We start from the raw sequence: 25,370 nt of genomic DNA on the forward strand, positions 1-25,370 counted from the left end.
CATCTGCTCTTCTTTAGTGTTAATTACCCCCACCCACACACACAATCCCTCCCAAAGCATGAAAATTTGGCCAGTCACCAGTACTGAGAAGCTAATTCAGCTCAGGCATGGTGGACTGCTAAAAGCAGGAACTATTTTTGGATTGATCAGAGTATTGATGCTTGACCCCGTTAAAAGCCTATCACTGCTGTCTAAGACACTGCTCTCAACTGCAAAACACTCTTCCAAACCAAAGCCACCTGGAGTGCTCAATACATGAATATCAAACACTTGCTAAGACTCCCAGCTCCTGAGACTCACTTAGGGCAGGATTCACTGTACTGGTTGCCGTGGAGCAAAGGCAGGAAAATAGAGTTGAGGTGCAGATCAGCCATGACCTAATCATATGTTGGAACAGGTCCGACTACTGAATGGTCTACTCCTGTCCCTAATGTTCTCAGGAACATCAATAGTTTGGACAGGAAAAGGATTCACCTACAAGGAGCTCAAAAGTGCTAGATGGAGAGAGAATGTGGCAAATGAGAATGAGACATTTTTATCTCATGGGCAAAGACCAACCAACTCATAAATGAAGCTTTTCCTCCCAAGTCTCATAAAATTGGTATTGCACTAAAACCCATCCAGGGCGTAAAATAAATCTCTTAGAGTTAGTGCTAAAGTGTAGTCAGAGCTTATTCAGAGCTCTGCGGCCCGTGTCCTCTCCTGCATACCCGTTCGTCTGACTAGCATCCAATCTCCCTGTATTAACCTCAAGATCCCTCCGTGGCCTAGCTCCTCCCGATCTGAGTGGTCCTTCCCCCGCTTCATGGCATTGCTTGTGCCCTCTGCTCTTCAGACGCTGCTTGTCTGCTCACAATCAGAGGCTGTTCTTTCAGTCACTGCGCCCCTGTCCTCTCCCAAAAACCCACTGTCTCGCCACATCCCTCACTGGTTTGAGGAGATTCCTAAAAACCTTTCCCTCTGACCGTGCCTTCAACCTCCCCCTTTCCAAATGTTCCATCCTTTCGCTTGCTTGTTAAGTGTTCAGGGGTATTTTCTTTGCAACCGCATTTCCCCAGAAAAGACGGATGAGAGTCTTGCTCACTGGGAATGGGAAGAGGCTTGAAACGCGTCAGGCAATGGGGAAGTGGAGACAAACTCATAGAGCAGGATAGAGAGTGCAGAAACCCCAGAACCACAGAAAAAGCAGAGTGATTGGGCATTATGGGCACGTGCCAGCTCAAGACCTTCTGGGTACATCAGGTTAACCGAGCCAATCAGAGCACAAAGCACATTGTTAACTAACGTCTGCAGGTTCGAGCTCCCTGGTCAGTGTGCTCAGACTGGCTACAGAAGCTGGGTGCTTAGTTATAATCCTCCAAGCTTGTAGAAAGAGCGCAGAGTAAAGTCGTGCTTTTCTGAAAATCCATGAAAAAAATGGAAGGTAGAATGAGCTGCCATTGACTGCATTCCCTGCGCACTGAGTAATTTACTCTCCAAGTCTTCAATTCATACAGTGAGTGCCATTTCTGTTTTTATGAGCCATTGTCATTAACTAGAGTGTTGTCTCTAGATCTGGGCGCGGGATTCCCAGTCATTACCTCCCTGCTTTCAGCAGGACCGTGCCATCGTATTGGGTTTGAGAGGCAAATGCCAGCTCTCCCCGATGGCACAGTGGGTGAATGTGCTGCTCAACAATCCTCATGATCCAGAGACGTGAGTTCAAATCCCACCACGGCAGCTGGGGAATTTAAATTCAGTTAATTAAATAAATCTGGACTAAAAAGCTAGTATCAGTAATGGTGACCATGAAACTACTGGGTTGTTGTAAAAACTCATCTGGTTCACTACTGTCCTTCAGGGAAGGAAATCTGTCATCCTTACCTGGTAGGGCCTATATGTGACTCCAGACCCACAGCACTGTGGTGGACTCTTAACTGCCCTCTGAAATGGCGGCTCACCACCATCTTCTCAAGGGCAATTAGGGATGGGCAATAAATGCTGGCCTTGCCGGCAATGCCCACATCCCATTAATGAATAAAAAAAATGTCTGTGCCAGAATAGCTGATTGTAGCTGCAGTGGTAGGGGCGATACAATTGGGCTCAGCTTGTGATGGGGGGATGGGAAAAAAATTCAGCCAGGTGGTTCCTGACCTTTAACCCCCACACAGCCATGAGGTGGGGACAAGATTGGGCTTCCTTCTGATGTCCCCATCCCGCCAACATAGCCCACATAGAATGACGAGTCGGCAAAGTTCCAAAAAACGTTGGCGCTCGATACAGAACTCCGAGAAGTGAGGCGTATTTAACCATAAGTAATTCAGTGGAACAGTTAAGAGGCGAGACTTTCCATTGCAGGAAACTGCGCATCCCCAGCTTGTGAGATAATGGGTTCAGGGCGCTAGGCTTCCCGACAGGTGCCGGTAACACCCGAAGTGGAAAACCTCCTCAGAGATTCCTATTCCACCTAGCGGTTATTTTGACCATAGGACTACGGCTAAATTTTAGTTTCCCCAACACTGCAGGCCATTTGCAAGGGAGCATCTCTCGGTGTATTATAATAAGAAGGAAGAATAGTGGAAGCCAAGCAGGAGGGGGAAAGGGGAAAAGGAAAGGGTTTGGGTGGACATTGGAGAGAAGGATCTTGAAAGCAGGGTGGGAGCTAGCACGGTGGAGGGAACTAGGTAGAGATTTCCAGAGGGCAGGAGCGCAGTGGCTGAATGAGCAGGCAAAGATGGTGAAGTGGAAGGACTAGGGGCCAGGGGCAGCCCAGTGTTTGAGGCTACATCAGGATGGAGGAGATGACTAAGGCAGGGCAAGGTGAGGCTTTGGAGAGATTTGAAAGCAATGGTTGGGAAGGGAGAGGGCTGGAAATCAGGGTTGCTATTCAGTGATCCCTGGTGGAAAGCACACGTGTGCTTATTCAGCGTGATGCCTCTTGCAGTCGAATAGCCAGCTGTTGCTCACTGTCTGGGCTCACACCTAAAGAATGGCCATTTAGCTGAGGAAATGGAAGGCTACCAGCACCCTGACAAGAGTCAGTGCCCTCAGGAGATGAGGAACGGAAAACTGAAATGAGAAATATCTTATTTGGCTCATTTGCTATATTTAGCTAACATAAGAACCAGGCTCAATGCTACAAACTACACACTAGATTTCACAGTGCTCGAAGAGTTATGGACACCTTTCTCCAGTTGCGACCGAGAGAGCAGCATCTTACCTCCCTCTGCTCTGTCCATTCCAACACCTGTCCTCGTTGGCTGACCCTGCAGTCACCTTCTCGCTGCACAGGTCGCTCGGGAGGGTGACCCACAATCCTTTAACATCTCGGAGCTTCATCTTGACCTCAGTAACCTGAAAGGACACCAGCCATTACTGCACATCGAACTCTAGCACATGCAAACTCCGAAACATTGCAGATTTCCCTCCCCAAGAAACATTTGCGGTTGACCTCACCAATGATGGATTGAAGACCTGGATGCAATCAGATAAACAGTTAGCAAGTTGTCTCTCGTTACGTCAAGCAAATCTTCTTCACGCAAGGGGTGTTGAGATACAGTTGGCTGAGGGTTGTGTTGTTTAGTAGCAACATGGCAGAGTGGGACAGAGTTGGTGGACCAGCTGGTCTTCTTCTATCCATCTATCCAGAAGGCTCTGGGTTCAAGTCCCACTCCAGGGACTTGAGCACAAAAATCTAGGCTGACACTCCAGTGCAGTGCTGAGGGAGCACTGTCGATGGTGCGTCTTTCGGATGAGACGTTAAACCGAGGCCCATCTGCTCCCTCAGGTGGACGTAAAAGATCCCAAGGCACTATTTCGAAGAAGAGCGGGGGAGTTATCCCCGGTGTCCTGGCCAAAAATTCATCCCTCAACCAACGTCACCGAAACAGATTATCTGGTCATTATCACATTGCTGTTTGTGGGAGCTTGCTGTGTGCAAATCGGCTGCCGCGTTTCCTACATTATAACAGAGACTACACTTCAAAAAGTGCTTCATTGGCTGTAAAGCGCTTTGGGATGTCCGGTGGTCGTGAAAGGCACAGTCTAAATACGGCAAGTCTTTCTTTCCTTCCTAGTATCTTTGCAATAAGCCAAACTAGGATGTCATTGGGAGTGAAGAGGCCACATATAATCAGCACCCTGGAGCCTAAACTCCAGAGGGCGCTACATAATCACCAACACACACCAAAGGACTCTACATTGCACTGTGGCGTCCTCAGCGGGCCCCCTGGTGACTTTGTTGTGTGCTCTTTGCCTCATGGTTTGACAACAATGGCAGCTTCAGAGAAGTAACACACTCCACCGTCACAGGTCTCATGGTTTGTTGTTTCCCTGTCATTGCTGTGATGTCCAAAATAGCTGTAGGATGCTCCCCCTTCCCCAAAAGAAATGGCCCACCAGCATCTGAGAGGCGAGTGGTTCTCCGATGGTAAATGATGCTAAATGCACCGTGTGGTTCAGTACTTCATCCTGCAGACCATAATGACCTAGATTCAAGCCCTGGTCTGTGCTGAGTCAGCAGAGTGGGACACTACTACTAGTTTCAACTCCCCTGGGCTGGGGAAGAGGAAGAAAAGACACAGTCAAGGCCCCCACTCATGATCTAGGGAACCCTGCTGGAAGCTGTAAGCTGCCACCCACAGTCAAATAGCCAGCCACCCCTCACTTTCTGGGAATTTTTATCTTGAAAGAAATTCAGCAATGGTAACGTTCATAGGAATAAAAATCTTGATACTCTTCGTTGCCTAGTACCTACCAATCTGTCCATGGGGGGAGTGACTGGATTGACTGGTTTCTCCTCCACTGGGTACGGCTTCCCACGTTTCTTTGGGTCATCCTCAGCTGACCGTTTGGTCACTGATTTGAGATTACCACAGCCCTGAAGAACCTGGGATAGAAACAAAAAGAATGGAAAATTCAGTCAAACAAACAAACATATCCTGTTTACAACGAGGTAGGGTTTGCTTCTTATATAAATAAACTAAAGCACAGAGCTTTAGGTACTCCCATATTTGGCATGATGTTAACTCACGCCAATGAAGAGTGAACTTTCCCACAATGCCGAGCGGTACAGAAATCCCACTATGAATAACCATTTGTAGTGGGGTGCGTCACAGAATAGCTTACTTTCAGCACACACTTCTGTCCACAAACATAGCCCTGATCTTCCTTTGCACCATTGACCTTCACACCATAACGACTACTACAATGACAACTTGCATTTATATAGTGAATTTAACATAGTAAAATGTCCCAAGGCGCTTTGCAAGAGCGTTATGAAAAAAGATTTGGCATGGAGCCACGTGATATTAAGGCAGATGACCAAAAGCTTGGTCAAAGCGGTAGGTTTTAGGATCATCTTAAAGAAGGAGAGAGAGAGTTGGAGAGGTTGAGGGAGGGAATTCCAGAGCTTAGGGCCTGGGCAGCTGAAGGCACGGCTGCCAATGGTGGGGACGAAGGAAATCGGGATGTGCAAGAGGCCAGAATTGGAGGAGCACAGAGTTCTTGGAGGGTTGTAGGGCTGCAGGAGATTACAGAGATAGAGCAGGGCAAGGCCATGGAGGAATTTGAAAACAAGAATGAAAATTTAAAAATCGAGGTGTTGCTGGACCGGGAGCTAATGTAGGACAGTCAGCACATGGGGTGATGGGTGAACAGGACTTGGTGCAAGTTAGGACACGGGGCAGCCGAGTTTTGAATGAGCTCAAGTTCATGGAGGGTGGAGGATGGTTGTCCCAACCAACCTTCAAACTTTCAAAAGAGTATTTTATCTTCTTGCTGGGCACACTGCAGTCCCAGTCCTGACCGTAGCAACCTCAAAGTTCAGCTGTATCCCCACCATTGTCTTAACCGTTCCCCTTCCAGCCAACTTCCATTTCCTTCCCCTCCATTTTGAAGCTATTTTCATCCTTTTTGTTTGGTCTTTCTAATGTCCTTTCACAACTTTACTGAGATGCTGCAGTGGCCTTTATTCAGCTTTTTCATAAACGTGTTTGCAGACTGTGAAACTTATTAACTCTATGACCGGAGTCCACGCTGTCTTTTCTCTTTCCAGAGGCTGACAGGCCTGCTGTGTATTTCCAGCCCTGCCTGGCTTTTGTTTCCTCCAGGTTTCCTTTCGAGCTGTTACGCTTCCCTTTTGATCACAGACACTGACTCAACAAGCCGAGGCAAAGTGGCTGGGAGCAGGTCAATAATGGATTCCAGCAAACGCGCAATTCATTGTTAATGGTTTGAGGAGAGCTGATTACAGGCCTGATTAAATGTGTGGTGGCGATGGGGGGAGGCCGTTTGCTATCGAACTGCTGCATCGATGGGGGTGATTAGTTAAAAGCTTAACATGATAATCCCTCAGTTGACTTGTAGAAATGACCACAAAAAAACCCAGCACATAACAAGGAACTCAGCACAAGTGGGGACGGAGGTGGAAGAGATGAGTGAAAGGAAGAGAGGAGACACAGGTTGGTGCAGTACTATTTGGGGTGGGGGGGGAGGGGGGCTGGTAGAGAATCAGAAATCTCCCCGCATTCCTACCTGTTCCCTTTATCTCTCTTTGTTTTCTATGTGATGATTCAACTGCTCCCAGCACCAGAGAGCCCCAGGATGTTGCTTTTCTCATTTTCTCCCAAGCCCTATGTCAAGTGTGGCAGCCTCCACCCTGACATCACCGCTTCCAAACACACGGAGAAGAGACGCTTCCAGGAAAGATGTGATTGCACCAGAGAGGGTACAGAGGAGATTTACGAGGATGTTGCCTGGGCTGGGGAATTTTAGCTATGAGGAAAGATTAGATAGGCTGGGGTTGTTTTCTTTGGAACAGAGGAGGCTGAGGGGAGACCTTATTGAGGTGTATAAAATTATGAGGGGCCAAAATATAGTGGATAGGAAGGACATATTTCCCTTAGCAGAGGGGTCGATAACCAGGGGGCATAGATTTAAAGTAATTGGGGGAAGGATTAGAGGGGAGTTGAGGAGAACTTTTTTCACCCAGAGGGTGGTGGGGGTCTAAAACTCACTGCCTGAAATGGTGGTAGAGGCAGAAACCCTCATTGTATTTAAAAAGTACTTGGATGTGCACTTGAAATGCTGTAACCTACAGGGCTACGGACCAAGAGCTGGAAAGTGGGATTAGGCTGGATAGCTCTTTTTTGACCGGCACAGACATGATGGGCCGAATGGCCAGCTTCGGTGCTGTAAAATTCGATGAAATTTCTATGGTTCTATGAGACACAGGTTTACCTTGTAATTAAAATACAGAAAGGAAGCAAAGTGACAAAGTAGGGTACTGGAAAATGGACCGAGCAATTGCGCAGGGCCCAGAGCGGATCCAGCGATAGGTTTAAGGATTGAGGTCAATTGAACTCGATTTTATCGGAGGGGCCCCAACCCAACCTTTGCACGGGTGGGTCCACGAGGCAAACTCCTTTCCTGAGGGGAAATGGGAAGAGCCTAATTGTGAAGAGAGGGAGACAACTTCTTAGGGGTGGATGGGGAAGGAAAACAGGCCACAACACCCCTTCCCCCAAAATTTGCCGATTCCGATGGGAGGAAGGGGCAGCAGTGCTAAACCACCCCAACGCTTCACAAATGGAAACCGTTGGCTACTTTTACATACAATTTTACAGAAACAGGCTATTTGGTCCAACTGATCCATTCTGGTGTTTATGCTCCACACGCGCCTCCTCTCACCCTTCTTCATCTAACCCCATCAACATATCCTTCTACTCCTTCCTCCCTCATGTGCTTATCTCGCTTCCCTTAAATGCATTTATGCTATTCACCTCATCTACTCCGTGTGATAGCAAGTTCCACGTTCTAAGCACTCTCTGCGTAAAGAAGTTTCTCCTGAATTTCTTATTGAATTTATTCATGACTATCCTGTGTTTATGACCCCTAGTTCTGGACTCCCCCACAAGTGGAACCATCTTCTCTACATCTACCTTATCAAACCCCTTCATAATTTTAAAGACCTCTATCAGATCACCCCTCAGACTTCTCTTTTCTAGACAAAAGAATGACTTTTAATTATAAGAGTAATTAATGAATGACTTCTAAAGTCCAATGATTGTAGACAAACATGGCAGCCATGTTGTTATATGGCACTGGTGCCATAATAGTGCTGCCGGCTCCCAACGTATCGCCGGTAGCAACACCAAAGTCAACTAGCCGGATTGACCAAGGCTAGGGGGCCAGGAAGACCCCGGTTCTCTTCTCTATTTCCAGATGAGGCCAGGATCAGAGGCAGGTCAAACACGCCACAATAACACTCACTATCTGCCAGCACTCAATGCCTAGGATCACACATGAAGAACAATAGCATTGGCCATGAAACAGGGTCTCAGCAAGCGCCAGTGCTTTCAGGAGAGATGGGTGGAAGAAAGGGGAGGAAAATATCCAAGATCCAGTATTCCTTTTTGTGGAGTCAATTACGGTAATGATGACGACTTAACTAGTTGAACCGGTTTACAAAGTTTGACTCCAGAACAATGAAGGAGTCAATGGAACAGTACAAGCCTAAACATGAGCGATATTTGCAGGTGTTTCTGCACAAAGCTGTCTGTGGTGCTGCACTCTAAAAGAATCTCTTCCACTCAGGACTGAGAGAACAAGTTAATCTTATTTACAAACTGCAGTCCAGGAATGTCATGGGTCATTGTACTTGGGCCAACAACAAAACCTGTATTTAGATAGCGTCTTTAACTTTGTAAAAACACCCCAAAGGAGCATTATCAAACAAAATTAGGCACAGAGCCATATAAGGCAATATTATGACAGGTGAGGTAGGTTTTAAGGAGCGACTTAAAGGAGGAGACAGAGAGGTAGCGAGCTGGAGAGCTTTAGGGGAGAATTCCAGAGCCTAGGGTTTAGGCAGGTGAAGGGATGGCCGCCAATGATAGAGTGAAGGAAATTGGGGATGTACAAGAGGCCAGAATTGGAGGAGTGCAGCAAAGTTCTGTGGGCCCATTTCTTCCATTGGAAGAGGGCAATGTGCCCCCTTCTCTCAGGTGTGTGTATCCAGGCCTCTCAATTTGCAACGAGTGGGATTCGGGTCGGTGGCTGGGGTGGGATTTTCAGCAGAACATGGATGCTGGTAGCTCAGGAGCCTTGCATTTGTCAATAGCCCTGTGTAATGCCTGGGTATCGTGAGCAGACTGCTGACTGGCATGTGTGCATCCTTCATTCTAAATGCATCAGCCAAGACTAACTCAATGACACAACAAAAACAACTTGCATTTATATAGCGCCTTTAAAATAGTAAAACGACCCAAGGTGCTTCACAGGAGCGTTATCAAATAAACTTTGACACCGTGCCACAGAATGAGATATTAGGACAGCTGACCAAAAGCTTGGTCAAAGAGATAGGTTTTAAGGAGCATCTTAAAGAAGGAGAGAGAGGTACTCTCAAGTGTCCATCATTAGTGCTCTGCAAAGTGCCTTGAGGAATTTATTTCACGTAAAATGTACTACATACGTGCAACTATTTACTGGGAGAAGAGGGGGAGAGACGGTGGTAATTCCATTTTTGCATGTTTTATATTTTGGCTAACACGACAATGGGAAAACAGCAAAACTGATTGTTTACAGCCTTATATAACCTGCTAACCAAGTTATATCACTATGATTTATTAGACCAGGTTAACCATACCCAATCAATACCCCCTCCTCAACCATGGTCTCAAATCCAGTGCCAGCCCATGGTCCCAAATCCAATTCCAACCATGATCCCAAATCCAATTCCAACCCATGGTCCCAAATCCAATTCCAACCATGGTCCCAAATCTAATTCCAACCATGGTCCCAAATCAATTCCAAACCATGGTCCCAAATCTAATTCCAAACATGATCCCAAATCCAATTCCAACCATGGTCCTAAATCCAATTCCAACCATCGTCCCAAATCCAATTCCAACCCATGGTTCCAAATCCAATTCCAACCATGATCCCAAATCCAATTCCAACCCATGGTCCCAAATCCAATTCCAACCATGATCTCAAATCCAATTCCAACCCATGATCCCAAACCCAATTCCAACCCATGATCCCAAATCCAATTCCAACCATGGTCCCAAATCCAATTTCAACCATGGTCCCAAATCCAATTCCAACCATGATCCCAAATACAATTCCAAACATGATCCCAAATCCAATTCCAACCATGATCCCAAATCCAATTCCAAACATGATCCCAAATCCAATTCCAACCATGATCCCAAATCCAATTCCAACCCATGATCCCAAATCCAATTCCAAACATGGTCCCAAACCTAATTCCAACCATGGTCCCAAATCTAATTCCAACCATGGTCCCAAATCCAATTCCAACCTTGATCCCAAATCTAATTCCAACCGTGATCCCAAATCCAATTCCAACCATGGTCCCAAATCTAATTCCAACCATGGTCCGAAATCTAATTCCAACCATGGTGCCAAATCCAATTCCAACCATGATCTCGAATCCAATTCAATCAATTATCCAAATCTAATTCCAACGCATGATCCCAAATCCAAATCCAACCCATGGTCCCAAATCCAATTACAACCATGGTCCCAAATCCATTTCCAACCATGATCCCAAATCCAATTCCAACCATGATCCCAAATCCAATTCCAACCATGGTCCCAAATCCAATTCCAACCATGGTCCAAAATCCAATTCCAACCCATGGTCACAAATCCAATTCCAACCCATGGTCCCAAATCCAATTCCAACCATGATCCCAAATCCAATTCCAACCATGGTCCCAAATCCAATTCCAACCACGGTCCCAAAACTAATTCCATCCATGGTCCCAAATCCAATTCCAACCATGGTCCCAAATCCAATTCCAACCATGATCCCAAATCCAATTCCAACCCATGACCCCAAATCCAATTCCAACCATGGTCCCAAATCCAATTCCAACCATGGTCCCAAATCCAATTCCAACCCATGATCCCAAATCCAATTCCAACCATGATCCCAAATCCAATTTCAACAATGGTCCCAAATCCAATTCCAACCATGATCCCAAATCCAATTCCAACCATGGTCCCAAATCCAATTCCAAACATGGTCCCAAATCTAATTCCAACCATGCTCCCAAATCCAATTCCAACCATGATCCCAAATCCAATTCCAACCATGATCCCAAATCCAATTCCAACCATGGTCCCAAATCCAATTCCAACCCATGGTCCCAAATCCAATTCCAACCATGGTCCCAAATCCAATTCCAACCATGATCCCAAATCCAATTCCAACCATGATCCCAAATCCAATTTAACCATGGTCCCAAATCCTATTCCAATCATGGTCCCAAATGCAATTCTAACCCATGGTCCCAAATCCAATTCCAACCATGGTCCCAAATCCAATTCCAACCATGATCCCAAATCCAAATCCAACCATGGTCCCAAATCCAATTGCAACCATGGTCCCAAATCCAATTCCAACCCATGGTCCCAAATTCAGTTCCAACCATGGTCCCAAATCCAATTCCAACCCTGATCCCAAATCCAATTCCAACCCATGGTCCCAAATCCAATTCCAACCATGGTCCCAAATCCAATTCCAACCCTGATCCCAAATCCAATTCCAACCAATGGTCCCAAATCCAATTTCAACCATGGTCCCAAATCCAATTCCAACCATGATCCCAAATCCAATTCCAACCATCATCCCAAATCCAATTTCAACCAAAGTCCCAAATCCAATTCCAACCACGGTCCCAAATCCAATTCCAACCACGGTCCCAAATCCAATTCCAACCATGATCCCAAATCCAATTCCAACCATGGTCCCAAATCTAATTCCAACCATGGTCCCAAATCCAATTCCAACCCATGGTCCCAAATCCAATTCCAACCCATGGTCCCAAATCCAATTCCAACCCATGGACCCAAATCCAATTCCAACCCATGGTCCCAAATCCAATTCCAACCCATGGTCCCAAACCAAATTCCAACCATGATCCCAAATCCAATTCCAACCATGATCCCAAATCCAATTCCAACCCATGGACCCAAATCCAATTCCAACCCATGGTCCCAAATCAAGTTCCAACCATGGTCCCAAATCCAATTCCAACCATGATCCCAAATCCAATTCCAAACATGATCCCAAATCCAAATCCAACCATGGTCCCAAATCCAATTCCAACCATGGTCCCAAATCCAATTCCAACCCTGATCCCAAATCCAATTCCAACCATGATCCCAAATCCAATTCCAACCATGGTCCCAAATCCAATTCCAACCATGATCCCAAATCCAATTCCAACCATGGTCCCAAATCCAATTCCAACCATGATCCCAAATCCAATTTCAACCATGGTCCCAAATCCAATTCCAACCACGGTCCCAAATCCAATTCCAACCAAGGTCTCAAATCCAATTTCAACCAAGGTCTCAAATCCAATTCCAACCATGATTCCAAATCCAATTCCAACCATGGTCTCAAATCCAATTCCAAACATGATCCCAAATCCAATTCCAACCACGGTCCCAGATCCAATTCCAACCACGGTCCAAAATCCAATTCCAACCCATGGTCCCAAATCCAATTCCAACGATGGTCCCAAATCCAATTCCAACCATGGTGCCAAATCCAATTCCAACCCTGGTCCCAAATCCAATTCCAGCTTTGGCTCCCAAATCCAATTCCAACCCTGATTCCAAATCCAATTCCAACCATGGTCCCAAATCCAATTCCAACCCATGGACCTAAATCCAATTCCAACCATGATCCCAAATCCAATTCCAACCATGGTCCCAAATCCAAATTCAACCATGGTCCCAAATCCAATTCCAACCACGGTCCAAAATCCAATTCCAACCATGGTCCCAAATCCAATTCCAACCATGATCCCAAATCCAATTTCAACCATGGTCCCAAATCCAATTCCAACCACGGTCCCAAATCCAATTCCAACCATGGTCTCAAATCCAATTCCAAACATGATCCCAAATCCAATTCCAACCACGGTCCATGATCCAATTCCAACCACGGTCCAAAATCCAATTCCAACCATGGTCCCAAATCCAATTCCAACCATGATCCCAAATCCAATTCCAACCATGGTCCCAAATCCAATTCCAACCATGGTCCCAAATCCAATTCCAACCATGGTCCCAAATCCAATTCCAACCACGGTCCAAAATCCAATTCCAACCATGGTCCCAAATCCAATTCCAACCATGATCCTAAATCCAATTCCAACCCATGGTCCCAAATCCAGTTCCAACCACGGTCCCAAATCCAATTCCGACCACGGTCCCAAATCCAATTCCAACCCATGGTCCCAAATCCAATTCCAACCATGGTCCCAAATCCAATTCCAACCAAGGTCCCAAATCCAATTCCAACCACGGTCCCAAATCCAATTCCAACCACAGTCCCAAATCCAATTCCAACCCATGGTCCCAAATCCAATTCCAACCACGGTCCCAAATCCAAATCCAACCTCGGTCCCAAATCCAATTCCAACCCACGGTCCCAAATCCAATTTCAACCATGGTCCCAAATCCAATTCCAACCATGATCTCAAATCGAATTCCAACCATGAACCAAATCCAATTCCAATCATGGTTCCAAATTCAATTCCAACCCATGGACCCAAATCCAATTCCAACCCATGGTCCCAAATCCAATTCCAACCCATGGTCCCAAATCCAATTCCAACCATGGTCCCAAATCCAATTTCAACCATGATCCCAAATCCAATTCCAACAAAGATCCCAAATCCAATTCCAACAATGATCCCAAATCCAATTCCAACCACGGTCCCAAATCCAATTCCAACCATGGTCCCAAATCCAATTCCAACCCATGGGACCAAATCCAATTCCAACCCATGGTCCCAAATCCAATTCCAACCATGATCTCAAATCCAATTCCAACCATGATCCCAAATCCAAATCCAACCACGGTCCCAGATCCAATTCCAACCACGGTCCCAAATCCAATTCCAACCCATGGTCCCGAATCCATTTCCAACCATGGCCCCAATTCCAATTCCATCCACGGTCCCAAATCTCATTCCACCCACGGTCCCAAATCCAATTCCAACATATGGTCCCAAATCCAATTCCAACCCATGGTCCCAAATCCAATTCCAAACATGATCTCAAATCTAATTCCAACCATGGTCCCAAATCCAATTCCAACCATGATCCCAAATCCAATTCCAACCATGGTCCCAAATCTAATTCCAACCCTGGTCCCAAATCCAATTCCAACCCATGGTCCCAAATCCAAATCCAACCCATGGTCCCTAATCCAATTCCAACCCATGGTCCCAAATCCAATTCCAGCATTGGCTCCCAAATCCAATTCCAACCCTGATCCCAAATCCCATTCTAACCATGGTCCCAAATCCAATTCCAACCCATGGTCCCAAATCCAATTCCAACCCATGGTCCCAAATCCAATTCTAATCCACGGTCCCAAAGCCAATTCCAACCATGGTCTCAAATCCAATTCCACCCATGATCCCAAATCCAATTCCAGCCACGGTCCCAGATCCAATTCCAACCACGGTCCCAAATCCAATTCCAACCCATGGTCCCAAATCCAATTCCAACCCATGGTCCCAAATCCAATTCCAACCCATGGTCCCAAATCCAATTCCAACCTTGGTCCCAAATCCAATACCAACCATGATCCCAAATCCAATTCCAACCATGGTCCCATATCCAATTCCAACCATGGTCCCAAATCCAATTCCAGCATTGGCTCCCAAATCCAATTCCAGCCATGATCCCAAATCCAATTCCAACCATGGTCCCAAATCCAATTCCAACCATGATCCCAAATCCAATTTCAAACATGGTCCCAAATCCAATTCCAACCCTGTTTCCAAATCCAATTCCAGCCCATGGTCCCAAATCCAATTCCAACCCATGGTCCCAAATCCAATTCCAACCCATGGTCCCAAATCCAATTCCAACCCATGGTCCCAAATCCAATTCCAACCCATGGTCCCAAATCCAATTCCAACCCACGGTCCCAAATCCAATTCCAACCATGGTCTCAAATCCAATTCCAGCCATGATCCCAAATCCAATAACAGCCACGGTCCCAAATTCAATTCCAACCCATGGTCCCAAATCCAATTCCAACCATGGACCCAAATCCAATTCCAACCACGGTCCCAAAACAATTCCAACCACGGTCCCAAATCCAATTCCAACCCATGGTCCCAAATCCAATTCCAACCATGATCTCAAATCCAATTCCAAACATGGTCCCAAATCCAATTCCAACCATGATCCCAAATCCAACTCCAACCATAGTCCCAAATCCAATTCCAACCCTGGTCCCAAATCCAATTCCAACCCATGGTCCCAAATCCAATTCCAACCCATGGTCCCAAATCCAATTCGAACCCATGGTCCCAAATCCAATTCCAACCATGGTCCCAAATCCAATTCCAACCATGATCGCAAATCAAATTCCAACCATGGTCCCAAATCGAATTCCAACCATGGTCCCAAATCCAATTCCAGCATTGGCTCCCAAATCCAATTCCAACCCTGATCCCAAATGCAATTCCAACCATGGTGCCAAATCCAATTCCAAACCATGGTCCCAAATCCAATTCCAACCATGGTCCCAAATCCAATTCCAACCATGATCCCAAATCCAATTCCAACCATGATCCCAAATTCAATTCCAACCATGGTCCCAAATCCAATTCCAACCATGGTCCCAAATCCAATTCCAACAATGGTCCCAAATCCAATTCCAAACATGGTCCCAAATACAATTCCAACCATGATCCCAAATTCAATTCCATCCATGGTCCCAAATCCAATTCTATCCATGATCCCAAATCCAATTCCAACCATGGTCCCAAATCCAATTCCAACCATGGTCCCAAATCCAATTCCAGCATTGGCTCCCAAATCCAATTCCAACCATGATCCCAAATCCAATTCCAACCATGGTCCCAAATCCAATTCCAACCATGATCCCAAATCGAATTTCAACCATGGTCCCAAATCCAATTCCAACCCTGGTTCCAAATCCAATTCCAACCCATGGTCCCAAATCCAATTCCAACCCATGGTCCCAAATCCAATTCCAACCCATGGTCCCAAATCCAATTCCAACCATGGTCCCAAATCCAATTCCAACCCATGGCCCCAAATCCAATTCCAACTCATGGTCCCAAATCCAATTCGAAGCCATGGTCCCAAATCCAATTCCAACCCATGGTCCCAAATCCAATTCCAACCCATGGCCCCAAATCCAATTCCAACCCATGGTCGCAAATCCAATTCGAACCCATGGTCCCGAATCAAGTTCCAACCATGGTTCCAAGTCCAATTCCAACCATGGTCCCAAATCCAATTCCAGCATTGGCTCCCAAATCCAATTCCAACAATGATCCCAAATCCAATTCCAACCATGGTCCAAAATCCAATTCCAACCTACGGTCCCAAATCCAATTCCAACACTGGTCCCAAATCCAATTCCAACCATGGACCCAAATGCAATTCCAACCATGGTCCCAAATCCAATTCCAGCATTGGCTCCCAAATCCAATTCCAACAATGATCCCAAATCCAATTCCAATCATGGTCCCAAATCCAATTCCAACCCATGGTCCCAAATCCAATTCCAACCATGATCCCAAATTCAATTCCAACCATGGTCCCAAATCCAATTCCAACCATGGCCCCAAATCCAATTCCAGCATTGGCTCCCAAATCCAATTCCAACAATGATCCCAAATCCAATTCCAACCATCGTCCCAAATCCAATTCCAACCCATGGTCCCAAATCCAATTCCAACCATGGTCCCAAATCCAATTCCAACCATGGACCCAAATGCAATTCCAACCCATGGTCCCAAATCCCATTCCAACCCATGCTCCCAAATCCATTTCCAACCCATGGTCCCAAATCCAATTCCAACCATGGTCCCAAATCCAATTCCAACCATGATCCCAAGTCCAATTCCAACCATGGTCCCAGATCCAATTACAACCACGGTCCCAAATCCAATTCCAACCCATGGTCCAAAATCCAATTCCAACCATGGTCCCAAATCCAATTCCAACCACGGTCCCAAATCCAATTCCATCCCATGGTCCCAAATCCAATTCCATCCATGATCCCAAATCCAATTCCAGCCGTGGTCCCAAATCCAATTCCAACCATGATCCCCAATCCAATTGCAACCCATGGTCACAATTCCAATTCCAACCCATGGTCCGAATTCCAATTCCAACCCATGCTCCCGGATCCAATTCCAACCATGGTCACAAATCCAATTCCAACCATGATCCCAAATCCAATTCCAACCATGGTCCCAAATCCAATTCCAACCCTGGCCCCAAATCCAATTCCAACCCATGGTCCGAAATCCAATTCCAACCCATGTTCCCAAATCCAATTCCAACCCATGGTCCCAAATCCAATTCCAACCCATGGTCCCAAATCCAATTCCAACCCATGGTCCCGGATCCAATTCCAGCCATGGTCCCAAATCCAATTCCAACCATGATCCCAAATCCAATTCCAACCATGGTCCCACATCCAATTCCAACCATGGTCCCAAATCCAATTCCAGCATTGGCTCCCAAATCCAATTCCAACCCATGGTCCCAAATCCAATTCCAACCCATGGACCCAAATCGAATTCCAACCATGATCCCAAATCCAATTCCAACCATGGTCCCAAATCCAATTCCAACCATGGTCCCAAATCCAATTCCAACCATGGTCCCAAATCCAATTCCAACCATGGTCCCATATTCAATTCCAACCATGGTCCCACATCCAATTCCAACCATGATCCCAAATGCAATTCCAACCAAGGTCCCACATACAATTCCAACCATGATCCCGAATGCAATTCCAACCATGGTCCCAAATCCAATTCCAACCATGGTCCCAAATCTAATTCCAACCCATGGTCCCAAATCCAATTCCAACCATGGTCCCAAATCCAATTCCAACCATGGTCCCACAACCAATTCCAACCATGGTCCCAAATCCAATTCCAACCATGGTCCCATATCCAATTCCAACCACGGTCCAAAATCCAATTCCAACCCGTGGTCCAAAATCCAATTCGAACCATGGTCCCAAATCCAAATCCAACCATGGTCCCACATCCAATTCCAACCCATGGTCCCAAATCCAATTCCAACCATGGTCCCAAATCCAATTCCATCCACGGTCCCAAAACAATTCCAAACATGGTCCCAAATCCAATTGCAACCATGGTACCAAATCCAATTCCAACCCATGGTCCCAAATCCAATTCCAACCATGGTCCCAAATCCAGTTCCAACCCATGGTCCCAAATCCATTTCCAACCCATGGTCCCAAATCCAATTCCAACCATGGTCCCAAATCCAATTCCAACAATGATCCCAAATCCAATTCCAACCCATGATCCCAAATCCAATTCCAGCCATGGTCCCAAATCCAATTCCAACCATGATCCCAAATCCAATTCCAACCATAGTCCCAACTCCAATTCCAAACCATGGTCCCAAATCCAATTCCAACCATGGTCCCAAATCCAATTCCAACCATGGTCCCAAATCCAATTCCAACAATGATCCCAAATCCAATTCCAACCCATGATCCCAAATCCAATTCCAGCCATGGTCCCAAATCCAATTCCAGCCATGGTCCCAAATCCAATTCCAACCACGGTCCCAAATCCAATTCCAACCATATTCACAACTCCAATTCCAACCTATGGTCCCAAATCCATTTCCAACCCATGGTCCCAAATCAAATTCCAACCATGGTCCCAAATCCAATTCCAACCCATGGTCCCAAATCCAATTCCAACCATGGACCCAAATCCAATTCCAACCATGGTCCCAAATCCAATTCCAACCATGGTCCCAAATCCAATTCCAGCATTGGCTCCCAAATCCAATTCCAACAATGATCCCAAATCCAATTCCAACCATGGTCCCAAATCCAATTCCAACCCATGGTCCCAAATCCAATTCCAACCATGGTCCCAAATCCAATTCCAACCATGGACCCAAATGCAATTCCAACCATGGTCCCAAATCCAATTCCAGCATTGGCTCCCAAATCCAATTCCAACAATGATCCCAAATCCAATTCCAACCTTGGTCCCCAATACAATTCCAACCCATGGTCCCAAATCCAATTCCAACCATGATCACAAATTCAATTCCAACCATGGTCCCAAATCCAATTCCAACCATGGCCCCAAATCCAATTCCAGCATTGGCTCCCAAATCCAATTCCAACAATGATCCCAAATCCAATTCCAACCATGGTCCCAAATCCAATTCCAACCCATGGTCCCAAATCCAATTCCAACCATGATCCCAAATCCAATTCCAACCATGGTCCCAAATCCAATTCCAACCATGGACCCAAATGCAATTCCAACCCATGGTCCCAAATCCCATTCCAACCCATGGTCCCAAATCCATTTCCAACCCATGGTCCAAAATCCAATTCCAACCATGGTCCCAAATCCCATTCCAACCATGATCCCAAGTCCAATTCCAACCATGGTCCCAGATCCAATTCCAACCCATGGTCCAAAATCCAATTCCATCCATGGTCCCAAATCCAATTCCAACCACGATCCCAAATCCAATTCCAACCCATGGTCCAAAATCCAATTCCAACCATGGTCCCAAATCCAATTCCATCCATGATCCCAAATCCAATTGCAACCGTGGTCCCAAATCCAATTCCAACCATGATCCCCAATCCAATTCCATCCATGATCCCAAATCCAATTCCAACCCATGGTCCCAAATCCAATTCCATCCATGATCCCAAATCCAATTCCAACCCATGGTCCCAAATCCAATACCAACCATGGTCCCACATCCAATTCCAACCACGATCCCAAATCCAATTCCAACCCATGGTCCAAAATCCAATTCCAACCATGGTCCCAAATCCAATTCCATCCATGATCCCAAGTCCAATTCCAACCATGGTCCCAGATCCAATTCCAACCCATGGTCCCAAATCCAATTCCATCCATGATCCCAAATCCAATTCCAACCCATGGTCCCAAATCCAATACCAACCATGGTCCCACATCCAATTCCAACCATGATCCCAAATGCAATTCCAACCATGGTCCCACATCCAATTCCAACCATGATCCCAAATCCAATTCCAACCATGGTCCCAAATCCAATTCCAACCATGGTCCCAAATCTAATTCCAACCCATGGTCCCAAATCCAATTCCAACCATGGTCCCAAATCCAATTCCAACCATGGTCCCACATCCAATTCCAACCATGGTCCCAAATCCAATTCCAACCATGGTCCCAAATCCAATTCCAACCACGGTCCAAAATCCAATTCCAACCCATGGTCCCAAATCCAATTCCAACCATGGTCCCAAATCCAATTCCAACCATGGTCCCACATCCAATTCCAACCATGATCCCAAATCCAATTCCAACCATGGTCCCAAATCCAATTCCAAGCCATGGTCCCAAATCCAATTCCAACCATGGTCCCAAATCCAATTCCAACCCATGATCCCAAATCCAATTCCAACCATGCTCCCAAATCCAATTCCAACCATGATCCCAAATCCAATTCCAACCTTGGTCCCAAATCCAATTCCAACCATGATCCCAAATCCAATTCCAACCCATGGACCCAATTCGAATTCCAGCCATGGTCCCAAATCCAATTCCAACCATGGTCCCAAATCCAATTCCAGCCATGGTCCCACATCCAATTCCAACCATGGTCCCACATCCAATTCCAACCATGATCCCAAATGCAATTCCAACCATGGTCCCACATCCAATTCCAACCATGATCCCAAATCCAATTCCAACCATTGTCCCAAATCCAATTCCAACCATGGTCCCAAATCTAATTCCAACCCATGGTCCCAAATCCAATTCCAACCATGGTCCCAAATCCAATTCCAACCATGGTCCCACATCCAATTCCAACCATGGTCCCAAATCCAATTCCAACCATGGTCCCAAATCCAATTCCAACCACGGTCCAAAATCTGATTCCAACCCATGGTCCCAAATCCAATTCAAACCATGGTCCCAAATCCAATTCCAACCATGGTCCCACATCCAATTCCAACCATGGTCCCAAATCCAATTCCAACCATGGTCCCACATCCAATTCCAACCATGATCCCAAATCCATTTCTAACCATGGTCCCAAATCAAATTCCAACCATGGTCCCACATCCAATTCCAGCCATGGTCCCACATCCAATTCCAACCATGGTCCCAAATCCATTTCCAACAATGGTCCCAAATCCAATTACAACCAGGGTCCCAAATCCAATTCCAACCATGATCCCAAATCCAATTACAACCATGGTCCCAAATCCAATTCCAACCATGGTCCCAAATCCAATTCCAGCATTGGCTCCCAAATCCAATTCCAACCATGATCCCAAATCCAATTCCAACCATGGTCCCAAATCCAATTCCAAGCCATGGTCCCAAATCCAATTCCAACCATGGTCCCAAATCCAATTCCAACCCATGGTCCCAAATCCAATTCCAAGCCATGGTCCGAAATCCAATTCCAACCATGGTCCCAAATCCAATTCCAACCATGGTCCCAAATCCAATTCCAACCATGGTCCCAAATCCAATTCCAAGCTATGGTCCCAAATCCAATCCCAACCATGGTCCCAAATCCAATTCCAACCATGATCCCCAATCCAATTGCAACCCATGGTCCCAAATCCAATTCCAACCCATGGTCCGAATTCCAATTCCAACCCATGGTCCCGGATACAATTCCAACCATGGTCCCAAATCCAATTCCAAACATGATCCCAAATCCAATTCCAACCATGGTCCCAAATCCAATTCCAACCCTGGTCCCAAATCCAATTCCAACCCATGTTCCCAAATCCAATTCCAACCCATGTTTCCAAATCCAATTCCAACCATGATCCCAAATCCAATTCCAACACATGGTCCCAAATCCAATTCCAACCATGGTCCCACATCCAATTCCAACCATGATCCCAAATGCAATTCCAACCATGGTCCCACATCCAATTCCAACCATGATCCCAAATCCAATTCCAACCATGGTCCCAAATCCAATTACAACCATGGTCCCAAATCTAATTCCAACCCATGGTCCCAAATTCAATTCCAACCATGGTCCCAAATCCAATTCCAACCATGGTCCCACATCCAATTCCAACCATGGTCCCAAATCCAATTCCAACCAAGGTCCCAAATCCAATTCCAACCCATGGTCCCAAATCCAATTCCAACCAAGGTCCCAAATCCAATTCCAACCCATGGTCCCAAATCCAATTCCAACCATGGTCCCAAATCCAATTCCAACCATTGTCCCACATCCAATTCCAACCATGATCCCAAATCCAATTCCAACCATGGTCCCAAATCCAATTCCAACCATGGTCCCACATCCAATTCCAAACATGGTCCCACATCCAATTCCAACCATGTTCCCAAATCCATTTCCAACCATGGTCCCAAATCCAATTCCAACCCATGGGCCCAAATCCAATTCCAACCATGGTCCCAAATCCAATTCCAACCATGATCCCAAATCCAATTACAAACATGGTCCCAAATCCAATTCCAACCATGGTCCCAAATCCAATTCCAGCATTGGCTCCCAAATCCAATTCCAACCACGATCCCAAATCCAATTCCAACCATGGTCCCAAATCCAATTCCAAGCCATGGTCCCAAATCCAATTCCAACCATGGACCCAAATGCAATTCCAACCATGGTCCCAAATCCAATTCCAGCATTGGCTCCCAAATCCAATTCCAACAATGATCCCAAATCCAATTCCAATCATGGTCCCAAATCCAATTCCAACCCATGGTCCCAAATCCAATTCCAACCATGATCCCAAATTCAATTCCAACCATGGTCCCAAATCCAATTCCAACCATGGCCCCAAATCCAATTCCAGCATTGGCTCCCAAATCCAATTCCAACAATGATCCCAAATCCAATTCCAACCATCGTCCCAAATCCAATTCCAACCCATGGTCCCAAATCCAATTCCAACCATGGTCCCAAATCCAATTCCAACCATGGACCCAAATGCAATTCCAACCCATGGTCCCAAATCCCATTCCAACCCATGCTCCCAAATCCATTTCCAACCCATGGTCCCAAATCCAATTCCAACCATGGTCCCAAATCCAATTCCAACCATGATCCCAAGTCCAATTCCAACCATGGTCCCAGATCCAATTACAACCACGGTCCCAAATCCAATTCCAACCCATGGTCCAAAATCCAATTCCAACCATGGTCCCAAATCCAATTCCAACCACGGTCCCAAATCCAATTCCATCCCATGGTCCCAAATCCAATTCCATCCATGATCCCAAATCCAATTCCAGCCGTGGTCCCAAATCCAATTCCAACCATGATCCCCAATCCAATTGCAACCCATGGTCACAATTCCAATTCCAACCCATGGTCCGAATTCCAATTCCAACCCATGCTCCCGGATCCAATTCCAACCATGGTCACAAATCCAATTCCAACCATGATCCCAAATCCAATTCCAACCATGGTCCCAAATCCAATTCCAACCCTGGCCCCAAATCCAATTCCAACCCATGGTCCGAAATCCAATTCCAACCCATGTTCCCAAATCCAATTCCAACCCATGGTCCCAAATCCAATTCCAACCCATGGTCCCAAATCCAATTCCAACCCATGGTCCCGGATCCAATTCCAGCCATGGTCCCAAATCCAATTCCAACCATGATCCCAAATCCAATTCCAACCATGGTCCCACATCCAATTCCAACCATGGTCCCAAATCCAATTCCAGCATTGGCTCCCAAATCCAATTCCAACCCATGGTCCCAAATCCAATTCCAACCCATGGACCCAAATCGAATTCCAACCATGATCCCAAATCCAATTCCAACCATGGTCCCAAATCCAATTCCAACCATGGTCCCAAATCCAATTCCAACCATGGTCCCAAATCCAATTCCAACCATGGTCCCATATTCAATTCCAACCATGGTCCCACATCCAATTCCAACCATGATCCCAAATGCAATTCCAACCAAGGTCCCACATACAATTCCAACCATGATCCCGAATGCAATTCCAACCATGGTCCCAAATCCAATTCCAACCATGGTCCCAAATCTAATTCCAACCCATGGTCCCAAATCCAATTCCAACCATGGTCCCAAATCCAATTCCAACCATGGTCCCACAACCAATTCCAACCATGGTCCCAAATCCAATTCCAACCATGGTCCCATATCCAATTCCAACCACGGTCCAAAATCCAATTCCAACCCGTGGTCCAAAATCCAATTCGAACCATGGTCCCAAATCCAAATCCAACCATGGTCCCACATCCAATTCCAACCCATGGTCCCAAATCCAATTCCAACCATGGTCCCAAATCCAATTCCATCCACGGTCCCAAAACAATTCCAAACATGGTCCCAAATCCAATTGCAACCATGGTACCAAATCCAATTCCAACCCATGGTCCCAAATCCAATTCCAACCATGGTCCCAAATCCAGTTCCAACCCATGGTCCCAAATCCATTTCCAACCCATGGTCCCAAATCCAATTCCAACCATGGTCCCAAATCCAATTCCAACAATGATCCCAAATCCAATTCCAACCCATGATCCCAAATCCAATTCCAGCCATGGTCCCAAATCCAATTCCAACCATGATCCCAAATCCAATTCCAACCATAGTCCCAACTCCAATTCCAAACCATGGTCCCAAATCCAATTCCAACCATGGTCCCAAATCCAATTCCAACCATGGTCCCAAATCCAATTCCAACAATGATCCCAAATCCAATTCCAACCCATGATCCCAAATCCAATTCCAGCCATGGTCCCAAATCCAATTCCAGCCATGGTCCCAAATCCAATTCCAACCACGGTCCCAAATCCAATTCCAACCATATTCACAACTCCAATTCCAACCTATGGTCCCAAATCCATTTCCAACCCATGGTCCCAAATCAAATTCCAACCATGGTCCCAAATCCAATTCCAACCCATGGTCCCAAATCCAATTCCAACCATGGACCCAAATCCAATTCCAACCATGGTCCCAAATCCAATTCCAACCATGGTCCCAAATCCAATTCCAGCATTGGCTCCCAAATCCAATTCCAACAATGATCCCAAATCCAATTCCAACCATGGTCCCAAATCCAATTCCAACCCATGGTCCCAAATCCAATTCCAACCATGGTCCCAAATCCAATTCCAACCATGGACCCAAATGCAATTCCAACCATGGTCCCAAATCCAATTCCAGCATTGGCTCCCAAATCCAATTCCAACAATGATCCCAAATCCAATTCCAACCTTGGTCCCCAATACAATTCCAACCCATGGTCCCAAATCCAATTCCAACCATGATCACAAATTC

The 25,370-nt window shown here is 46.1% G+C and overlaps 1 protein-coding gene across 1 annotated transcript in view; it reads right to left on the reverse strand.

The window, feature by feature from the left end:
• LOC147116060 (glypican-1-like) overlaps positions 1-25,370 on the reverse strand; it is a 316,715-nt gene that overhangs the window by 33,022 nt on the left and 258,323 nt on the right. The window contains exons 6-7 of the mRNA XM_085990768.1: positions 4,736-4,867; positions 3,200-3,333 (exon numbers count right to left, since the gene is read on the reverse strand). Coding sequence (XP_085846894.1) covers positions 3,200-3,333; positions 4,736-4,867 — 266 coding nt within the window. The remainder of the gene's footprint in view (positions 1-3,199; positions 3,334-4,735; positions 4,868-25,370) is intronic.

The sequence above is a fragment of the Somniosus microcephalus genome, chromosome 6 (assembly GCF_052327205.1).
Source record: "Somniosus microcephalus isolate GS21.2 chromosome 6, FLI_Smic_1.0, whole genome shotgun sequence".
In the NCBI taxonomy this organism is placed as follows: domain Eukaryota; kingdom Metazoa; phylum Chordata; class Chondrichthyes; order Squaliformes; family Somniosidae; genus Somniosus; species Somniosus microcephalus.